Here is a 23,242-nt window from a genome sequence, read left to right as displayed (position 1 = left end):
AAAACCTTGGAAAAAGCCATGGAATTAAAGAAATGACCTTCACACTCTGTGTAAACTGAGTTCCTTAACACTGAAAATGCCATGGTTAAAACACAGAGCTGGGCACCACTGGATTTCAGCAAACCTGGGAGAATTCGAGAGAATTTTCACATGAAAATACACAGACTGTACTCTCTGCCCTGGCATTCTCTGGGAGGAACTGGTGAGGAATTGGGCAGTGCTCCCACAATCAGGGAGTGCACAGCAGTGATTTCCATAATGGAGCAGAGGCTTCAGTCTTAGGAACGATTAATTAAATTGGACTCCTCAGCCTGGTTAATAGGGAATGATTATTCACACTGTCCCACTGTACAGGGATAAGGGTGCTGGAATGTTCTTTGCAGTTCTATCACTGCCAGAGGTTAACAGTGTACCAGAGACCTGGATGTGTTCAAAGGGTAATGAGCCAAGTGAGGGATGAAGGTTTATCATAGAATAGGCTGACTTTGTCCTTGGACTCTTTTCCTGGTTCTCCACTAAGACCACCTTCACGGAAAAGATAACGGGCTGGAGAGGATTTGTGTATGATCCAGTATGTTAAGACATTTATTAGGAAGTTCACTAAGCTGTTGCACTGTGACAAAACCACAGAGAATCAGGAAATTTGGATCATTCTAAAATCATCTGCCACAGTGGGTTTTATCCACCCACAGGACCCGCGTTCAGGGCCAGTTCAGCTGTGCAGCAAATGTAGCCTGACCTCTGACCTCTGACCTTCAAGGGGACTTCCTCAGCTTTTGGGTGGTACATCCATGGGAGCCAGTCATCCCACACTCCTTCTAGTGCAGTGGGGCACATGTGAGAGTTTTCTCACCTGAAACTGGTGTAAGGATTTGACCTAATAAATTATGCCCTGAACATCCCTGAACTCCAGAGGCCAGGAGGAGTGCACAGGACCGATGGTCCGTGCTGGGGGTGATGCACTGCAGATTCCTAGAGGGGCAGGCACTGATTTCTGCTCTCTGTGACCAGTGACAGGACCCGAGGGAAGGGCTGGAGCTGCGTCAGGGCAGGTTTAAGCTGGATTTTAAGAAAAGGTTCTTCCCCCAGAGGGTGGCATTGGAACAGGATCCAAGGCTGCCAGAGCTCAAGGAGCATTTGGACAACGCCCTCAGGGACGTGGTGGAATTATTGGGGTGTCCGGTGCAGGACCAGAGGTTGGACTTGATGATCCTTGTGGGTGCCTTCCAGCTCAGGAGATTCCATGATTCTATGAACCCTGTCCTGGCAGCTGCCTGCAGCAGAGGTGTCCCTGGCTGAGCTCGCAGAGCTGCACTCCCAGGGTGCGATTTATCACCTTCAGAGGAGCCTCCAGCACAGCCCATGTGGATGCACTGCAGAGGAGCTCATTTCTTCCCATTGATTATCCAGACAGACACACGAGCTGTGATGGATATGCCAACACGGGAAGTGCCTACACTTCAGAGGGATGATTGCCTCCCAAGAATTTGCTGTTTCATGAACAAAAAAAGCTGCTGTTTGATGAATGAAAGCTGTGCAACTCCTAATTTTGCAGAGCAGGAGTTCTGTTCTCCCTGCTGCAGTGTGTGCACTGCCCAGGTAATGGCACATTAAGGAAACAATAAGCATTTTCTGCAGCTTTTGACACAAGCAGAATTGCTGCTGTTTGCCCAGCAGCCAGAAGCAATAAGCCACCTACAGGAAGAAGGCATTTGCAAAATATACTGCAAATGAAGTTCAGAGCAGTAGTGAAAAAAAATAAATTCCTGAAACATATAAACCCAGTAAATTTGTAGCTCAGTATGGTGTAAGGTGAGCAGTTTACTGCAATGGCTTTGAATCAGTGGAATTTAAATCAGTGGAATTTACTCTGCCATGAGGACACAGGTATGTAGGAGCTGCAGGTATGTAGGAGCTGTGTCCACACATGGAAACAAGAAGAGGAAGGTGAGCCCTGCCTTTGCCTGAGGAGGAGTTTGGCTCACACAGGCAGGTCTGCAGCAGGCACACTGTGCTTGTCCCAGGATGTGGGAGCAATACCAGGCCACTTTCCAGCGGCTGAAATGCTTGTGCACACAAAAGGAAACAATACTGAGCTCCTGCCACGGATGTGGGAGAGGACAAAAAAAGGTTTTCAAAGGAGCTTCAGAAAAGGTTTGGCAAATCCGTGGGGAACAGGTCAGCCCCAGGCATGGGGAGGGCTCTGCAGTGGGGGCAGCCCGGGCAGTTTGCAGGAGGCTGCAGGATTTCCCTCGGTTTGGTGTTCAGCTGCAGCTTTGCTGTGGTTACAGCAAGAGAAAAACCATTTTGGGTCTGTTACCTCATCATCCTCCCAGGCTTTTTCCCTCTGCTCTCCCAGAATTTATACAAAAATGCAAATATGTCACAGCATTATTAGCAAATTTGGGAATCCAACCTGTAACAGAGACTTCAGCCAAGCACATTTTGCCGGTCAGAGCGGCTCAGCCGGGGCTGCAGCCATTATCAATCACCAACTTTTGGGTTCTTTCCATTTACACAATTCATCACTTCCTGGAGCTCACCCAAAGCCATTTACAGCATGAAATAACCAAATTTTCTGAGGCAAGTCAGAAGAGCCACTGTACAGTCACTGAGCTGGTTTCTCTGAGGGAGCAGCTCCAGCCTGTTCCAGGTGCTGAAGGTGCCCGTGCTGTCAGTGTCTCAAACACACACAGCAGCCCCAACCCTGCTGGCAGTGCAGGCCCAGGAGGACTCTGCTCAGGGCTTTGTGTGCTTTGTTTTCTTCTGTGGGGGGAAGGGAGGGAAGTGCCAGATTTTACAATTTTACAATGCGTTGCTTTGCTTACAAACTGAATTTTGAGAGACCCAAGTGTGCTAAATGAGCTGGAAGAGAAAGAGAGAGAACAAATGCACTGGAAGGAGATGGAGAGTCAGCTGCAGCTCAGAGCTGGGCTGGGCTGGATGGCACAGTCAGAGCAGCAACACGCTGCTCTCCAAAGCAGAACCACTGCAGAGCACAGCAAGCTGTAAGGTACAGGCACCAAAGGCGGCCTGGAAACAATCCACAGCATTTTTAATTATGTTTTCAAGGAACACACTGCTTGCTCAAGTGCAGTGCCTTGTCATCCTATTAATTCAAGCAAATATCCCAGGATCCAAGCAGATCTTCAAAGGAATGGCCCTATGCACTGTGTTCCCTTGCAATGAGTTTTCTCTGAGAAATGGATGAAACAAGAGCAGCCATCACGTCAAGCTCAAGGCACGTATAAAGCAGAACAGATTTTCACCAGAGTTTTGGCTGCAAGTTCAAGGAGCAGAATTGAAATTGTGCGAGATGTGTACGTGAGAGTCAGCAAAACCACTGCAGAGGTTTACAGCTTCCAGAGACAGAGAAAAGTGTGTCCTGTTGCCATGAGAGAGCTACAGGCTCTTGGCTGGTGTATTAGCTATGAAAAAAACAGATAACTGAATGATGAACCTGCCTCCCACTTAATTCTGCCTATTTTCAAGAAAACACCTATTTTTCTCTGTCAACTCTTTCAATCAGGACAGTGCAACACAAAGGTGGATCTCAACTACTCACCACCATCTCAAGGTAAAAGGAGTATCAATAAAATACTAATAGAGGGGAAAATTCAAACCAGGGCTGGATATACAGGCTGGTAAGCCAGGAACATAAGAGCAAATCTTTTAGAGAACCTTGGCCAGAGGAAAAGAAAAGAACATATTGTACAGAGAAACTTCTCCCAAGGAAGGGTGAATGATGCAGATAAAGAAGTTACAATCCCCTGTTTGTTGGTGCACAGGTAACAAGAACAGAAGATGAACTTCTCTAAGAAACACACAACCTTCTGATAGTCCTTTCACAACACTGGTCTCCTTTCCTGCCACCCTGAACTCTTTCAGGCACTCAGAGATTGAAGTGCTTGTGGCAAACACCATCCACCATCACGAAGTCCTTCGGCAGAACATCACCCAGTCCCAGAGAGAACAGTGAGAACATGCAAAACTTGGGAGTTTTACATCACCCATGTGTCAGAGCAGCTGTGGCTGCCCCATCCCTGGAAGTGTTCCAGGCTGAGTTGGACAGGGTTAGGAGCAACCTGGTCTAGTGGAAGGTGTCTCTGCCCATGGCAGGGAGATGTAACTGGATGGGCTTTAAGGTCCCTTCCAACTCAAACCATTGTGGGATTCTGTGAAAACTTGGCAACAAATCTGGACGCCTAACATTCACCAGGTGCTACAGCTTCCCTCTTCTCAAAGGGGGTTCAGGGTATTTTGCTTTGCCGTCAGGACCAAAAACTGAGATACACCCTCGACGAACTGTAATGGGCCACAACAGGTTCCCCCTGTCCCCATCAGGTCCTTCTCCAATAAATCCAAGTCCCATAGGCAGCATAGCAAGAACATGAGTTGCATACAGTAATTCCAGGGTGCCCAGTCTCTGGGAAATGGGGCTCTGCTTGTTGTGAACTGGGGCTGGGCTTGAAGGGGCTCTGCTGGAGGACAGTTGGTCCTGGATCCTCTCCGACTCCTTGTCTCAGCCCGAATTCTCTTTCTAGCTTAAGAGTGACTCTGAACAACACCCACTAGACTAGAAACAACACTGACAGTTTCCTTGGAAGCCAGGACAGACTTTTGGTTCTTCCACATCTGGGTAACACAGACAAGGGGAGTGAGGCACAGGTTTGGCTTCCTGTGCACAAGGAGGCACATTCAGCATATGAAACCCCATGTAGATATTCCCTCTAAAAGGTCTGAATTTGCTGTTCTTAAGAAGAGTACAATACACAATACACTATTCCAAAGACTACAGTGATTTAAAAAGTCTTTGTCACACATATATCTATCTCTCACACATACACCTATATAAATAAAACCTCATGCAAACCCGGAAAAATGAAGAAAATAAAAAAAAGCTCAGCAAAACAGTATTTCAAGTACAGATACTGTTCCCATGAAAACAACTGGAAAAGTACAGCATCCCAGCAATGCATTCCTACAAACTGGACAGTTGCCATTAGCAAATAACTATCTATAAGCTGGGGGAGGGAGGAGAAGCAAGTGCAAATTTTGCAGGCAACAATGCTGACAGCAGTTCCCAAAATACAATTCCTTAAGTCAGATAATGAACTACATCCCCAGCAGCAAGTCAATCATTGGCAGCTACATGGAAACAGTCGGAAAAAGAAACTTTCCTGCTCTCTGATGCAAGCAACAGGTTTCAGCTGTTCCCTGAATTTATCCCTGTGCTAACACATTCTGCCCATCAGTCCACTGAAAACAGTCATTAGGGTAACTGCCAGAACCCCAACCCTTCACCAGGCAGGAGAGGGATGACACATCAGACTCTGAGAGTGTTGGAGCTGGGAATGAGGGGGGAGACAGCCTGACAATGCAGAGTTATTTAATAAGCTGAGGACAGAGGGATAACAGGATCATGCTCCTAAAGCCTTTCACAGCTGGCTTGAAAAGGCTCAGCTAAGCATTCCCTGTTTCAGGCCTTTGCTGTTGGAAGCTGTTGTGCTTCAGTCTGGACTGTGAATTCTCAACCTGTGCAAGTTTCAGTGTCGGAATTTCAGCCCTCTGGTTACAGTAAGATTAGCAGGTTCACTAGCAGCAGATTAAATTCTTTATTTGCCACAGCTTTGCTTTGCTCAACATGCTCAGGTGCTGATCTGAGAGATTAAGAGGCTTGTGATCTTTGTCACTTGTTAATCAAAACAATGAGCCCCCTTTATCCCCATAGAACTGTTTCCATGGATGTTACAGTGAGGTGAGGTTACACATATGGCAGCTGATGCTCCAACAGCACTTCCCATCATAGGGTTCTGGATGATTTTGCCTGTCCTTTCCCGTGCCCCATCCCTGAAAATATCCAAGGCCAGGTTGGACAGGGCTTGGAGCAACTTGGCCTAGTGGAAGGTGTCCCTGCCTATGACAGGGGGTAGAATGAGATGGGCTTTAAGGTCTCAACCAACCTTCCAACCCAAACCATTCAGGTTCCATGTTCAGCTCTTGTGTCCTTCAGACAGCAGAGCTGCTCCTCCTGTGCCGTGTCCCCACGGCAGCTCCTTGTTCCTCCTCAGCAGCCTGGGCTGCTCCCAGCACAAGGTGAGGAGTGCTCCGATTGCAGATCCAGCTGGGAACACAGCCCTGCATTTCCTCTGCCAGTGGAATAAAAGACAGCGTTGGTACCTCAAGAGAGCTCACAAAGTTTGGGGCTGGAGGAGTGAACACATAGATCAGAAGCTTTTAATGATCCCTTCGCACTAATTAATGTCAGTCAGCACTGTGGTAAAAAGGCAACAAACACCACGGTGATCACATTCCCTTAAACTGGCTGCCTCGACTGTTGCTGTGAACCCAGACCTTTAAAGTTGTGCCAGAAGAAGAGAAAATGTACTTGTTTAAAAAAAAAAAAAATTCCAGGATTTTTTTCTGCAAAGAGGAAAGCCAAGAGTGCTGCAAACCAAAAGCAGAGGCAGTGGGCACCACCTTCCCCTACAAACTGCCCCGAGACACCGAATGCATCAGCTGAGATCAACACAAGTGCAAAGCTTTCCAGGCTGGAATATTCTGGAACAGTTTGTGTTCAGCACAGGACATCAGGTGTCAATACAGAGCACTGAGTGGGTTGTCACTGTGACAGGGAACAACGTGCACTGTCTGCAGTCCTCAGGGGCTGGATCCTCACATTAAAAATCTGCTGCATGAACCGCAGAAGGATGGAACTCCACCTCCTACCACTGATGGAGGAAATGAAGGTGGAGATGCAAGTGTCCTGTCTCTGTGAGCATCTCTTTCATTTTCAACCGAGCCAACACAATCTGACATTTTAAACAACCTCAAGCAGACCTGTTACAGCTTTCCCAAAAGCTGATTTACACAGTCTAAACCAGGAAATTTTTCAGGGCAGAAAATCCCTGGGGGTAAAAAAAAATTAACTTGGCAAAATTCTGACTATTTGGGAAATTGTCTTTTGCAACTAAAAAACAAAATAAACTCAAAACTTGATGGTGATAAAGAAGGTTCAGCCCCTGAACTAGATAAGCCCAAGGAGCAATGCTCGCCTGGCCAGTGCATCCCAGCAGCCTTCCACTGCCACCTCGTGGGAGCAGCTGCCCAGGAGACACCCGAGCAGCTCCAAGGAACAGGATCACAGATCAGCCCCAGCTGAACTACAGAAAATATCACTGAGTATTAATAATGTATCAAAGATTTACATTTCCCACCGAGCTCAGAATGCAATTTTCTTAGGAGTGTGGTTTTGGTTCGATTTCCAGTGTCCACTGTTCCCAGAGACAGAAGATAATTAAGTTTGCACAAAAGCTTTTCTGATAGAAGTTCCAGGGAGGCAACATGGCTTCCTTGGCTCCTCCACTTGTCACATCCACAGGTCGGTGCTGTGGAGCAAAGAATTTAACGGAGTAGTTGAGTTAGTGCTGAATTAGCTCTCAGCTGCATGGATCTTCACAAAGATTTCCAGTACATTCTTCACTTTAATGGCCATTTTGGACACAGAGAAGTATCTGAACATGTCCAAGTTAGTAAAGCCCAGCCCCTGAACATCCAGGCAGTGGCACCTGGGTAGCAGCAGAGCCAGAATGTGCTCTGACTCAGATGTGCTGCCAGACTCAGGGGAAGGGTGTGCAGCAGGCCAGTAGTTCCCATTAGTAAGCCAAGAGGAATTGCACACAAACTCGGCATGGACAGGGATGGGGGAAGACAGTTTTACCTTCTGCTTGCTCCACGCCGCCAAGCTGCTGTTCTTTTACAATGCTTAGCTCGAGTGGTCCCTGCTTCCTTCCCTTGACCATTCCTGAAGGATCCTGCAAATACTCCTGCTTTTGTTAGCAGGCCAACCTACAGCCTGGGCTCCTCCGCCCAAAGCAAATGCCAAAATATCCACCCCCTTCCCCTGAGCACTGGGGGATGGAGCCTCAGCAGTTGACCAGAGCACACACCTGCTCACCACCCTTACAGGAAACTGGCTCAGCTGCACTGACCCCCGGCCCACAACTCGACCTTATTTCAAATAAAAATCCAGCCTGATTTCCGATCCAGCAGGAGCAATCTCGACTCTTCCCAACATGGACAATCCCATGGCCAGCAGAATTCCTGCCCTCCCACGTCATCTGCACCAGCAGCCTTTTAAAAAAGGGACAACTTTATCTGAAAGTGATTAACTGCAGAGGCAGTGGCAGAGAAATGCTGTCACAGCAGGTGCCAGACGATCGTTCAGTTCTTCACAAGAGAGAGAAACCTCTTAACTTCTTGTTGTACACAGTGTAGTGTGGACAGGAATCTGTGCCTTGCCCTGCAACTCCTTTCACAAGTATCCCCACTGTTCTGCTTCCCCAGGGACCTTTCCCAGGAGATTAAGACCACTCAGCTTTAGATCAGTCAGCGATAAGGATTATAGAGTCAAATGCTATTAAAAAAAGGTGGCAGTGAGCTAATGCTCACAGCTTTTTCTACCAGTTCAGCTCAAGTGACATTTAAATACCCCTTGAATGCAATCTCATAGTTTAACTTTCACAGAGATCAGAGGGGTTTATTTTAATTGTGAGATAATAAGGGTTAAAGGACATATGGGATATCTGTGCTCATCCTAGAGGAGACACACTCTGAATCCGGACAGGACAAGAATCACGAGGTAAAAGGACTTGCCAAAAATTGTTCATCTAACAGAACTGGTGGAGGAGAATTCAGTTATTAATATATTATTAATATATGTTACTATAATTAGCAGCTGGATCCTTAGAATGAAGAATGAAAAATAAATTCCTCCTGGGCATTAAGCAGGAAATAGAAATGTTTGCCAGATACATTACATGGCACATCAGCGAATTTCCTTCATCTGAAAAAAATTTCTAGGGGACAATTTAGAGGGCAAGAAGGCACAGGCTGAGCAAACCTGCCAGCCCCAAAGCTCCCAGAAAACAAGCCCACCTCGCTCCTATTCTGGATTTATCATGGAATCACAGAATGGTTTGGGTTGGAAGAGAACGTAAAGCTCATCTTGTTCCACCCCCTGCCACAGGCAGGGATACCTTCAACCAGCTCAGGTTGCTCCAAGTCCTTGTCAACCTGGCCTTGAACACTTCAGGGATGGGGCAGTTATGTGAGAAACTGGTTAGAATACATTAAAATAAGGAAGAGAGAGATGAGTTTCCTGTCTGTGAGAGTGTGCCTGATGGCAAGTGCTGGAACCACCTTGCTGGAACCTTCCTGAGGAACAGGAAGAACACACACAATTGCAGAATTCAGTTGTATAAACACAGTGGCTGGGGAGAAAAAACTGAGGAAGGTCAAATTAAAATCCTAATTCTTACCAAACCAGGAGAGATTTCAAATTCAAGAGTCCTTTTAAACTGGTCACACAACTGAGAGCACAGATTTGCCTTTCAGAGTTCTCAGGCAAAGTGTGTCTCACCCCAGTGCCAGCCGTGGCTGCTCGGTCACCTCTCCAGCTGTTCTGGGAACCAAAGGGTCAGCCAAATCCCCCAGACCTTCCTTTCAGCACAGATATCTCATGGCACGAGTGACATTTCAGTGTGGCAGGATGCCCTGCAGCTCCTTTCCACACCAGGGGGACACAGCTCTGAGCAAGACCTGCGACACCAGGACTCTCGGGAGAAGCCGTGACCAGAGCCTAGCACTGAACCTGCACAGGCAAGGGTCCAGATGAACTTTGGGAAGGAGCTTCTGGTGGCACTAGATGCCGCTGTCACCCTGGATGAAGACAGATAATCCAGCTATGGGCTTCAACCAACAGGTCCCCCCCATTCCCCACCACCTGGTCACAGCCAATGGAAACCGTAAGGCTGCTAGTCCTGCACAGGGTCTGTGTGGGACATTGCAGGCACAACATCCCCATGGCTGAAATCCATCCTGTTTGAGTTCAGCTGGATAAACACATTTTCAGTGGGAGACAATCTGAACCTAGCAGGGGATCATCAGAACAGCCAGACAGCCCCCTTCATCAGCAGCCCCAAAATTCCCAGCAAAATGGCAGAAGTACAAACCGGCACAAACCCTGCCCTGTGGGAGATGGCTCGTTTCCAGGCTCCCAGCATCAGCACACTGCAGTGCCCCAGCAGAGTGCTGGGAGGCTGGACATGGATGCATGGAACACACATGGCAGCAGCTGGGCTGAATGTCCAGGACTCTGGCCCAACACCAGCACTGACCTGCCATGGTCTGGCCAGGCACCCACATGGCACCCCACACACCTCCAACACCCACACACCTCCAACTGATCCCTCCTCTGCTGCCCCTCTGCTGTTTGTTTTCCTCCCCTTTGTAATTTACACTATTTTCCAGCTACCAGAATGTTTCCTGAACAATTCAGCTGGAAAACAAGGAACAGGTGAACCACTATGGGTCAAATGCTACAGTGGGGCAGGGTGAGGCTTGTTGGCCACCACAGGATGCAAACCAGCACTCCAGAGCTCTCCACCAGTCATCCCTCCTCAGCCCTAAGCAGCCTCTTCTACTTTAACCTTTTGGCTTCACACAGATAATTTTAAGGCCACACGTTCGGAGACATCCCCGTGATCTAATATTAGATGATCAGCTTGTTTATGTTTTTGTTGCTAAGAGCAAGCTGGAGCTTTGGAAACATGAAAGCAGCCCAAACACTTCTGCGACAGCTGCCACTGGGAACTGAAATCCATGCAGCACTGCCCTGACAACTGTTTGGCATTCATCTTTTTATTTTATTTTACTGGAATCGGTCTCCTTCCCAAATAAGCTTTTCTGATTTTGGTGACCTCTCCTGTCTCTCTGGGTCTGTGTTTCCAAGTTCCAGTGTGCAGGCAGCTCCCAGTCACTGTATCCTGCTGTGAGGATGTACATCCATCAGTAAGGTTCCCTCCCACTCGAGCACAATGCATCATTGCTGGGTTTTTTTCCTCTCAGTAGTTTCAAAGCATCATTAAAGGTGGGAGGAATTTTCTCGTGGTTTCTCTCTTTACATTACCATAAATCACAGGAGATTGTTCTCTAATAAAAATGCAGGAGACAAACAGATCTTCTGTATTAATTATAGAAACAGATTTGGCAATAAATGCCAACGCAGTAATATTAAAGGATGCTTTTTTGGGCATCTAAAAGTAACTATTCCAGTCTAGTTCCCTGTCTGCAGGCAGTGCCAAAAGTCTGGGAGGGGGTTTGTGCAGCCCACTTCTCCAAGGAAAACTCTGCTTCCACAACTTGATTCAAGGTTTGCCAAAATTCAGAGACTGTTATGAAAGGTCTGAAGTGTGAACTGAAAGCACAATACTCACTCTGTCCTCTTGCACAACCTCACTGGGCACTGGCATTATCTTATGGCAGCTCATCTCGATTCAATAGCAAAGGACCCCAAGCCAAGTGACCTCCAGCAAAGTAACAGCAGCACACAGAGGCACTCCCAGGGTTAACCCCAGTGTTCCCACACCAAAAATACTCTGCAGTAGCTCCTACAAACTGGCACTGCAAACAGAGCTGATGAATGTGGCTCATCCAGAATGCTTGTCATACCTTCCAAGCACCCCCTGTGCTAGCTCTAGAATGAAAAAAAAAGCCCAAACAGCATTAAAAGTTTGAGTATTTTCCAGCAGCACAGCCCACCTTGCTTGGATGTGCTGCAGGTGAAGCAGAGCAGCCCACCCTCTGTGGGACACCGCAGCTCAGCCCCACCACCTTCAGCTTTCTAGGCTGATAATTCTCATTATTGCTCTTCCCATCCCTTGGCCTCAGGCCATTTAAAATGTGTCAGAGCGCCATCTCCACTCAGGAAGGGCTGCATTTCAATAAATCACTATTTTAGTCTTGAAGAATATAATCACTATACACTCTGCATGAACTGGTTGCTGATGAGAAACACACAGTTCATCACTGCATTTTATTTATTACCATTTGCTTTCGTCGATGCCATGAGGAGAGACAGATTTTGGAAAAGTTATCCTGCTTGCAGGAAGAAACACAGATCATTTGATATTCTGTACTTAATGCACAGGATAAAGTTCCTTTGAAAAGAGCTCTGGTTCCCCAGGTTTGCATTTCCCCAGTCTTAAAATAACATCATGTGATAAGAAAGAGATACCACCAGCTAGATCCAGAGTCATTCCCAAGGCTGCTCCTGCTGGAATGGCCTCGGTTGCACATGGCAGACTCCTACCTCTGGCCTTTACAGTCAATCAAAGTGGTGCCTGCTGCTGAAGTCCATCTCCTCCTGTGTCACACACCTACACAACCCAGGAAGGTTTGTTTTCCCACTAACTGCAGAGAGAATCTGGGGGTCCTGTGCAGCGCAGACGTCTCCATCAGGGCATAAGCAAACCCAGCTGAGCAGAATCAGAGGGACAGATATTATCTGAATGAGTCTCAGTCCAACACTCTTTTTAGGATGGGATTAATTTTACAGAACCTACTGTGAATGGTTGCTCTGCTGCCTGTCCCTGAATACCCACAGACTGGAGGGGCTGAAATTAGGATCTGAGATTAGTACTGAAGACAAATGCTCAGATGCTGAAGAGACAAGCAGAAAATTACAAGACTAAATTTAACCGACAAGCCAGAGATCACTCAGTTCAACACCTTCAGACAGAGCAGGGGCAGCAGCCTGGAAATTCCATGGAGCACCTAAAAATCGGTCCCTACACCCCCACCATCACCACCACGTGAGAGCTGCCCACGGAGCAGACCATCAGAGCCCACTGCTCACTGACCTTCTGCGCTCTCTGGCCTCCTCAGCAGAGAGGTCCTTCCCCGGGGCGGAGGCAGCCCCGGCGTTCGCGGTGCCGTTGGCAGCGCCCAGCACAGCCCGGTTTGTGATTACACCTAGAGGGGTAACACAGCTGCCCTCTGGGCCTTTCTCTACAGCAGAATCAGTTTGTTGCCTGAAAGGGGCTCTGAAATAGAGAAGACATATGGAAAGCAAAGCAAGTGAACTCAAGTGCTGACCAAGCCCAGTCTCCTCGAGGGAGCGCGGACAGGTCATCCTCCTCGCTCTGCACTCGTGTGTTCATGGGGAACAGCCACAGTAAAATGAGTTTTACAAAACTTGGAGAAGAATAAGCAGGAGGAACTAATAGTCTTCACATCCCTGTTTGTAGCAAAAATGATTAGAAAAATGTACCTGGGGAATAAGCAGAAGGAAGAACTCCAAGAACTTGTACACCGAGCGCCCGAGGGCGGCCTGAGCACGGGCTGAGTCAAGGGACAAGAGGGACCACTCCAGGGAGCTACAGTCACACCCCGGCTGTTCCCAGCCTGCCAGCGCATACCCACTGCTGGAACTGCCCAACATCACCATTTTGGGACTGCTTATCATTCTGGGATTGCTTATTGGCACTTCCCAGGCAGAAGCACACCTCCAATCCACACTCCACTCCAGAACTCAGACCTTCCAACCCAAATGCTGCCTTGGCAGCGCTCTCTCCGCCGGGAGCTGTTACCTGGTGTAGTGGCAGGCTGATGCAGGAGTGTTCACACCGAGAGATGTGGGACAGGAAGAGACAGGTTGCCACGGGGAGCCCGGGGAGGTAGATGAGCCAATGGCAGTGGGTGAGGTAGCTAGAGATGGACTGCGACTGGCTGAAATGTAGGGACTGCCCAGGTCACTACTTCTACCAAATGAAGCACTGTAAAACATCACAAAATCACGTCCTTCAGAGCACAGTAAACATTCGACAGCACATCCCACAGCTGGGCTGGCAGCTGGGGAGGGAGCAGGTACCACATGGTAGCAAGGAGATCAGAGGCCCTCAGAGCTGCCACGGGTCACCCACGCGTGCCAGGCCAGCAGAGCCCTGCTTAGCTAAGCCCAGCTCAGTTTCAGCGAGAGAATAACGGCATGGGGGTGAATCAGGGAGGATCAGGGAAGGGAAAAGCCCTGCTGCAGTGAAAGCAGGGAGCACAGGGAGCACCCCTATGCACTGAGGAAAGGTGGGAACAAGGAGCAAGGATGAGGACGCTTAAAGCAGGGAAGGAGAGAGTGACATAAGCGGGTCTGGCTGCATCCCACCCTAAGGATGTCCAGGACTTCCAGTTTTAAGAACTTGTTTGCAGTGGCTTAAAGCTTTGGCAAAGATGATCAGTTTGGGATCAGTTTCAATTTTCTTTAAGGTATGTTTGGTACAAACTCTGTATTTCTGGAAAACAGCTATCACAACTGCCCAAAAATATTCAAGAATGAGCAAGGGAAATACATATTTTGCCAGTTTAAAACAAACCCTGAAAACCAACCTCATGGAAAATCTGCAAGTGTTTAAATGCTCATACTTTGGAGAAGAGACAGGAGGAAAGGAGAAGAGCTCTGATATGAGGATGGACCGTTTTGCTTTTTCAAAGAAAATCCAGCCTAACTGGGAGATAAAATCCACCCTAATGGGAGAGAAAATCCACTCTAGAGGGAGAAGTTGCATATCTCTGAAAACAGACTTGATGAAATCTGGTAAAATCTCCTTCTTGCACGTGCCAGAGCCCTGCATGCAGGCTGCTCACTGCCTGCACACAGAAACCCAGCAGGATCCAGGGCCCTGCCACACCTTTCCCAGCAGCCGGAATGCGTGGTTGCTACTGGTCAGACTGGGCTGTCCACAGGATCAAAGGCCAGGAAGGCTGGAAGGCTGGCTTGGACCTCCTGCAGCCTAAGGACTCCCATAGCACGGCACAGGGAGGAAAGCAGTTGCACCAGGAATAAAAGCTGACCTAGAGGAAAGCAGCAGGCTAGGACAGAGCTGCAGTTTTTTGGGAAGGCCAGGGACAATGGAGTGAAACTGGAAGTCAACTCTGCAGTAAGAGTCAGAGAGAGCAGCCCTAGGCTGAAATAACACTGGGAAGGGGCAGGATCATAGCCAAGGACAGAAGGCTGGAGGAAGGACCCAGACCAGTTCACTCAGGAACCCAATTTACAAACCAGTTTTACATGCCAAGGCCCCCAGCCAGCCCAGTACAAGCAGCTGGTCCCACGGGAGCCAAAGGGGACAATGGGGCATCTTGGAAGGCCTCCATGGGGAGGAACCTCCCATTTGGGTCCCTCAGTTGATGGCTGCCTGCCATATCCAGGTCACACAGGAACAAGCGAGTTATTGTCATGAGGTAGCAACCTCCACCCGACCCTAAACAAAGCTTCCTCTGGAATGCTGGCCCCTGCCTGGAGCACAGGGGAGCAGGAAGTCCTGTTGGAAGCAAGTGCCTCCCTTCTTGGCTCTCTGCTACAGAGGGAAAGGCTGAGCCCTGGAGATGGGCTGGGTGGAGGGTGGGAGCAGAGAGAGAAGCCTGGCTGGGGTGGATGTGCAGAGCAAGCAGCCGTGGAGTCACATAAATGAGGGTTCTGAGGAGATGATGGCAGGGGAGAATGTGCCAGGGAAGGAATGAGAGGATGGGCAGGGGAAAAGGTGGTGGCAACCCTGGGGGCAGCAGGGTTGATGTGACACCATCTTGGAAGAGCCCAAGGCAGAGGCTGGGGCACGAGGGTGGCTGCAAGAGAGAGCAGGAACTTGGTGAGGGAGGGAGGACGCAGGAGGGTTATCAAGTAAGCCCTGGCAAGGATTGTCTTCCAATCCAAACCTTCCCCAAGAAGGGAAAGGTAATGGGTGAGGAGTATGGAAGCAGCACCAGGTGCCTGGAAGAGCAGAGATGTGGAGGATGAGAGGGGAAGGAGGAGGAGGAATGCAGGAAAAGGGCCTGGCGGTGGTGTTGTGCCAGCTCCAACACGCACACGGCCAGAAAAACGTGGTGCTGGGGCATCAGGCACACACTGCTGCTCCCAGGGGAGCCATGGCACTGCCAGCTCCGTGGGAATCCACCTCCCAGCCTGGCCCTGTGCATGGGTGGCACTCCACAGCGTGAGGAGCACTCCAAGGCATTTCCTCCATTGTTTGCATTTGATCTGAACAGGACCAGAAAACTGCAATAAAAAGGTTAGCCAGGAAATCCTATTAATTAACAGCTGTGTCCACAGGAATCTGTGAAAGGGAGGATTATGAATTTATTTAGAAATAGAAAAAGGCACTGACACACTGTTCCTCGTTCTCTAACATTATCACCACAACAGAACCATCCGGGAATGAGCAATGAAATGCAAAGCAACATTTCAAAGCAATAAAAAGAAATACTTCTGAGAACAGCTAAGGCGTTAAAAACCTTGACTTAAAAACCTTCAAACCCTTAAAAAGCTTCCACATGTGCTAATAAAAACGGTTTGCACAAAGCACGTAACTCCTTTTTTTTTAAACACACTGCCATGGGGAATTGCAGAGATCAAACTAGGCTCTGGGTATGGATGCTGGCCACTGGGGTGGCCATTAAGAACAATGGTTAAGTGTAACCCCTGGCTCCTAAATTCCTGATTGCTGGAAGCAAGGAGAACGTGGGAGGTGGAAGATTGCTCTGAAGCTTTCCTGGCTTCTGCAACTTGTCCTTCAAAACCAGCTGGTGTCAGAAACAGAGTCTGGGCTGCAGGGACTGTTGGCCTGACTTGCTGTGATGGTTTTTATGTGAACAGAACCGGTAAGGAGACATTTGCATAAAAGTGAAATGAAGGAGAAACTAACTGTGTGGATAAAGGATTTTGTTCTGGTGTGTGAGCCCTTCCTGGGAGGCAGGATGCTACATTAATCCAACCTGCTATGCCAGTTTTCCTCCAAACCCTTTAATATACAGGCGAAGTGACCTGGATGTTCGGAGGCATTAAACGGAGACCAGGCTGGCAGAGCAGGGTACTGTGGATTTTTGGGCTAGTGGTGCAACCATAAAGCGGGAGAAATACCAGTACCATTACAGAGAGAGCTTCAATATCTGCTTCAGCTAAAGCTGAAGAACATTTGCAGCATTGCTGCAAGTTATTTTGTTCCCTTTTATACAAAAAAAAGCCATTTTCCACATCTTAAGATGATCTGCTATGTTATTCACTCTGTGTTTGGGGGTTGTAGAACATAACTAGGAATAGATGGGATATTGGGAAGAAATTCTTCTCCGTGAGGGTGGTGAGGCCCTGGCACAGGTTGCCCAAGAAGCTGTGGCTGCCCCATCCCTGGTTGGATGGGGCTTGGAGCAACCTGGGACAGTGTAAGGTGTCCCTGCCCATGGTAGGGGGTGGAACGAGATCCCTTCCAACCCAAACCAGTCTGTGATCTTTATGGAGATTAGTCAAATGCTGAGGCAGAGGGGAACTGCAGACGTATGGAGTCATCCTCTCAGTGACATCCAAGCATGTCATGTTCCTTCTAATTCTTTCTCTCTCAGAACGAGCTTTTATCTTCTGGAGTTGTGTTCAGAGTTTTGTTGATACTTGAAAATGATAAAAAGCTTATGTTTAACAGGCAACTAGGTTCCCTTCCTCATCTTAGGGGCTGATGCACAAGGCTGGAGAAGTCAGAGGTTCAATAAGATTATATTTAATTTCTCTGTGCTCTCCTACAGAAAACCATATGGGATAAAGGTCAAATTGATCATGATGCTATTGTATGCATATACAATGCAAAACCATTGATCTCTCTTTCAAAAGCACATTTATTCCTACTTGGCAAATCCCTTCTCTGTAACTGCTTGTAAACCAACACCCTCCTACAAAAGGCCAGAATTCAGCCTTTGTGACAGGAACTCGGTATTAGTGACAGCCCACGGCAGCCTAGACCTCCCCCACTCTGTCCAGTTTAAGCAGGGAAATACAGTACAGCTGTGTGAGGGTAACACTGAATGTGGTGCTGGCTTAGGTGGGATAAACAGGCAATGCTTGTGAGACTGCAGTGGGCAGCCCCTGGGTGACTGGGCTGGCCCTCAGAGCAGGGAGCAGCAAGACCTGCCAGCTGCAAGGGGAAAAGGCTTTCCAAGGGAATCAGCTGTGGTCTGTCAGACCAGCTTTGGAGAGAGACAAGCTACGGAGGCTGGGCTGCCACAATGTCCCAGGATAGCTGTGAAATCAGTGCAGTGGATCAGCAGAGCAGAAGGCTTCTACTGGAAGGGGCTGCTTCACCTTTTGTGGCAATGGGCCTATGTGTGCTCAGCAACTGGCCACACACCCCCTCGAGCACCACTCACCTCTGCCACCTTAAGTACTGAAACTCAGAACTGCCTCTTCCCAAGTATCTCAAGTATTAAAAATACCATTTAGCATGACAAATGCCAGAAAACCTTAATTTTTATTTTCTGCTCTCAGCAGAAGAGGGTTTCGAGGGCAGTTCCATCTTCAGGACAGATATTTAGTTCAGGGTCTAGAATTTGGTGAAACTCAGTCTAAAACCTTGAACTGTTGCTGCTGCTTTCCTTCAGCAGAGACCCAACAGCTTTGCAGCGTGACATGCTTATCACAGGCTGGTTTGATGGTCTCCAATACTAGCTGAAATAAAGGTGAGGAGCTGGCACTGTACTTGTGTGAAGGGCTGATCCTCCTGCTCACAACTGAGGTGAAAACCCAGCAATGCAATATTCGCCTCACCAGAGCAGGGCATTCCTTCAGCTCACTCAGAGAGAGCCGTCAGCTGGTACCTCAAGGACACTGAGGCTCTGCCTCTCAAAGGGGCACAGGACACTGCAGTTACAGGAGTTCTGCCTGGAATTGCCTTCCTGCCTCTGCCTGGCTCCTTCACCAACATTCAGCCTCTACAACTTCTCACACACTGTGCACAAACCGCTTCTTTGCTGCCACAAGACAATGGTTGGAAGCATCAGTCTTACTCCTAACAAGTGCTGTGTGTCATGCACAGGATCACTGCCACTTTCTTATAATGATGCCATAAACGTGGACTAACATAAAACAAAATAAGAGGATATAAGCTACAACTTACCTGCCAATAGCTATTTGAACAATGCTTTCAGATTCTGATTACTTTAATCTTTTTTTATGATCAATTTTGATTTTATACTCTAACCATAACACCAGCATTAAATGGAGAAAACATTTTGCATTTGAATAACGTGAATAAGAGTATTTAAATTTAGTTCAGCAATTTAGAAATTAGCAAAAATTACAACCTTTAAAATACCATTTAGTATGACAAATGCCAGAAAACCTTAATTTTTATTTTCTGCTCTCAGCAGAAGAGGGTCTCAAGGCCAGTTACAAGATGCAGTAGGCAGCAAGCAGGAGGCTGAGGTTTGAGAGGCACATTAAGAGTGGAACTGACTGCCTGGGAACCCACATGAGACAGAACTGGATGTACCTTTTCAAGTAGGTGGATACATAGGTGGTGGGTGCTCCAGAATGGGGAGCTTCGTTTCCCTTTGACTCGTCCCTCCAGGGTTGTCGGCTGTAGGAGCCACTCCTCACCAGGTTCACAGCTGATTCCCTAATGCAGGACAGAGCACAGGGCTTGGTTACAAAAACCTCTGGAGTCTACTTCTGGCTCCTTTACAGTTCCACAACACGAATCCTTCCCTTACATCCACATGCAGCGATGCTCACAGGTGACATAGCTCAGAGAAACATCTGTTCTGGCCTTACTGATGCTGCTATTGCCAGATCCCTTCAGAACCACAGATGATGCAATGTTTTGCATAAAGAGGAACAAAATCCTTTTTAGTCAGAAAACTTGCAAATGAAATTTAGATCGTCCATAAAAGTAATTTAACATATTAAATAGTGTCATTTGATATTTCCTCTGCCACCTAGTATCAAATAACACAGTATAAATGGGTAGATACTGGAACTGCTGGGAAGTTTTTATTCTCCAAAGTATCCAGGCAAGGACAAAAGCAATCCAGCCCAGCAAATCCTTTCGTAGAATTGCTAAAGTTGGAAAAGCCCTCTAGGATCATCAAGTCCAACCGTTAACACACCACTGCCAGGTCCACCACTAAACCATGCAGCAGAAAACAACATACAAAACATTTGCAATATCTCAAACTACTTGACAAGTTATCAATAAATTCCTAGCAGCCCTATTTATCCTGGTTATGTGAAATCAGGGCTCTTTCCCTCTGGTGGTGTATCCTGCTCTCCTCTGGTCCTGGACAGGACCTGGAGCTTGCAGTGCAGCACAAATCCACTCCCCCATCAGCCTGCAATTATTTTCTATTTCCAATTGCTGTGCCCGTGCTGACACCCTCTCAGACACCTGTGGGTTCTGGGAAGTCAAACTCATCTGCTTTTAAAGGAAAGAATATTTGGAAAATCTACTCCCCAGCAGGCCTGGCACCATCTGTTCCCGCAGGCCAGTTCTCCTTGGGCCCCACTCACCCAGCAAAGGACACCTGTCAGCACTCACTGGATGTGCCACTCGATAGCAGCCTCTGCCAAATTCTGAGATTCTCTGAATCTGAGATTCTCTGAATCTCAGAGACTGGCTGAGAGTGAGCAAGAGCACAGCGGGGAGGTTCCAGCAAAAGATCAGCAAAGAATCTCAAGCTGTGCTGAAATTCTCTCAGGGTGTTGTCTGCCACAGCTCCTGCCCAACAATTACAGTTCACAGCCACTTCTTGCATGTGCCTTTCTTCCTCCATTGGGGAAGTGCTGGAAAAGAGGTTAAGCTCAAATTTTACTCCTTCTAGCACAAACTGAATAACAGAATGGCTTGAGTTGGAAGGGACCCTAAAGATCATCTTGTTCCACCTCTTGTCCATCTTCCACTAGCCCAGGTTGCTCCAAGCCCCGTCCAGCCTGGCCTTGGACACTTCCAGGGATGGGGCAGCCACATCTTCTCTGGGCAACCTGTGCCAGGGCCTCAGCACCCTCACAGGGAAGAATTTTTTCCTAATATCAAATCTCAACCTACAATCTGTTAGTTTGAAGCCATTCCCCTTTCTCCTGTCACTCCAGGCCCTTGTAAATAGTCTCTCTCCATCTTCCTTGTAGTCTCCCTTCAGATACTGCTGAAGTAGCTGTTTGTAGAGATCAGCTCCTCAAATATATCTGGAGATACTGGATATGTAAATATCCGATTTATACTGTGGTTCTGTCCAGGGGCAACTACACACATTGACTGTAAAAACAACCCTGCAACGAAACAGTTCCTACATGGCAGAGTTCACAGGCTCAAGTGAATCACAAGTGACAGATGTGTGAACAAAGGGACTGCAGGTGACTGCTGAGCAAGTGACAAGTGCAAGTGCAGGTGCCAGCTACAAAATGAGGCACTTGCATATAAAAGGAACAAGGATGCATCAACCTAGTTCCCTGGATGGAGCTGGTGTGTGTGTGAGCACCGGGGTGGAGGAACCAGCCTGCTGCCCCGCTCACCTAAATGAAAAGCACCACAGCAGAACTTTATAGACCAGAGCTGGCTCCTGATGTTGTGAATTCCCGTGTCCTTGGGACTGCTGAGAAAATACATGGAGCATGACTACAGAAAAATGGAACTACTGACAGGATGGAAGCTGAGCATTAACTTCAGCCAGTCTCACCTGTTTTCTTTTTCTTCTACATCGCTCGTACTGCTCAGTCTTCTGGGAGCTATGGTGGCAAGATAGCTCTTGTTGTCTTTATCCTGGTGAAGCAAAACAGGGACTTCAGCTGCACATCTCTTACCCTTCCAGCATGTTCAGCAGCAATTAAATGCACGTTCAAATTTTTTTCAACTAAGCAAGCATTCTCCTATCTAAGGACAGTTGGTTTAAGGCATTTTCTTGGGCAACAGATACCACAGCATAGAAGTATCAGTTCTGAAAGAGATTTCCTGAGGAACATGCTAGTGAATAAAAGCATTTTCTAACTTACAGAATTAGTTATAAATCACAGAATCAGAGAATGGCTTGGGTTGGAAGGGACCTCTGGAGGTCATCTAGTCCAGCGCCCTGCCATGGGCAGGGACACCTTCCACTAGACCAGGTTGCTCCAAGCCCCATCCAACCTGGCCTGAACACTTCCAGGGATGGGGCATCTACCTATAGGGTAGTTACAGTTAGTGAATATGTGGGGTGGGAGTCACAAATACAGCTGGTGGATACAGGAGGAATCCCTATAGACAAGAGGGAAGAAGAATTTCCACTGCAGGTATGTGCTACTGTCTGGATTTGGTATTTTCTGGTAAAGAATGGGCCACATCAGACTGGCAGCCCCTGTTCAGGGCCAACCCAGTCCAAACTGAGCACGAATTAGGCAACAAATTCCAGTTCTGGAGGAACAACTGATATGAGAGGAATAATTTTCAAAGGAAAAGAAACAAAGAATGAAGTTATGGATACAAAACTCAGCAATAACTCAAAGGGAAAGTGCCTTAAACATGTGAGGTGAAGTGGGATGCACCAATGCACCCATGCTGAAAGCCAAACCTTTTCCTTGTTGTCTAACAGTGCAGATATCCGAGGGCTGGACGAGGAACGATAGATGGAAGCAGCCTTGTCTCTCTGTGCCTCACGAGTGGCAGCGACTTCGCTCAGCATGTTGTGGCTGCCCGTCTTCCTCAGCCCCAGCCGCCACGACGACGGCGACTCGTCCTTCTGCTCCTCCGACTTGCTGAGCCAGCTGAACTGCAGAGGAGAGACACGGACATGGGGAAGAAGTGAGAGCACTGCAAGGCACACTCTAAGTTCTGAAAGTGTCTCGACAAGCCCCAGTTTTAGCTGGGCTACACTTGTAAGATGGAGTGACTTTGATTTCCTGCTTTGCTTTAATGACAGGACAGAGCTCAAGGTGAACTCGCAGGGATGGAAACCGATGTAGTGCCTCATCCCCAAGGACACACAGTGAAAGGAATCTTGTGTCATTGGGCAGCTCTTTGCCTACACAATGCCCTCCTCCAGCTTTGAGGAAAGAACACAAGGAACAATGAAGCTTTTATTAGCACCCTTTTAGGAAGAGGGAATTATTCAGTAAAGGCAGAAAACAAAAACAAGTACTCAAGTCTTTTGGGACTGGCTGCAAATAAACCCCTCACACCAATCAAACTGGAGGGAGTCCAGGAGAATCCACTAAGATCATCAGGGAGCTGGAGCCAGCGACACACTAAGGGGAAGACTGAGGAAACCTGGATTGTTAAGCACGGAAAAGAAAGAATTTAGTTGCTCTGCTACTTCAGGATGGGTTTACAGAGGACATGGAACCAGACTTGTCTACAGTCTACAGTGAAAAGAGAACAGAGAAGCTTCAACATGGGAAATCCCTGCTGACATGGAGACATACCACCTGGTAGGAGTGATGCTGCACTGTGACAGGGGGTAAGGAAGCAGAGCATCTCCATCCCCAGAGACCTTTTAATACTCAGCTGAGCTCAGGTAGATCAAAGCATCAGGTCAGGGCTTGAAGTCAGCCCTGCTTCGAGCAGGAGGTTGGGCTGCAGCCTTGCAGAGGGCTCTCCTAGTGCAACCTTTTCTGTGGGCAGGTAACTGC

General features: G+C 48.0%; 1 protein-coding gene across 1 annotated transcript in view; it reads right to left on the bottom strand.

Moving 5' to 3' along the window:
* Positions 1 to 12,664: 12,664 nt before the first annotated feature.
* LOC103763023 (protein phosphatase 1 regulatory subunit 12B) overlaps positions 12,665 to 23,242 on the bottom strand; it is a 63,532-nt gene continuing 52,954 nt past the window's right edge. The window contains exons 11-15 of the mRNA XM_029962472.1: positions 22,186 to 22,383; positions 21,319 to 21,401; positions 19,140 to 19,265; positions 13,431 to 13,616; positions 12,665 to 12,884 (exon numbers count right to left, since the gene is read on the bottom strand). Coding sequence (XP_029818332.1) covers positions 12,680 to 12,884; positions 13,431 to 13,616; positions 19,140 to 19,265; positions 21,319 to 21,401; positions 22,186 to 22,383 — 798 coding nt within the window. The 3' untranslated portion in view covers positions 12,665 to 12,679. The remainder of the gene's footprint in view (positions 12,885 to 13,430; positions 13,617 to 19,139; positions 19,266 to 21,318; positions 21,402 to 22,185; positions 22,384 to 23,242) is intronic.

Source organism: Manacus vitellinus, unplaced genomic scaffold (assembly GCF_001715985.3).
Source record: "Manacus vitellinus isolate BGI_N305 unplaced genomic scaffold, ASM171598v3 scaffold_47_pilon, whole genome shotgun sequence".
NCBI lineage: Eukaryota > Metazoa > Chordata > Aves > Passeriformes > Pipridae > Manacus > Manacus vitellinus.
Note: the sequence above shows the minus strand (reverse complement) of the source record. Positions and strands in the feature narration are given on the sequence as shown.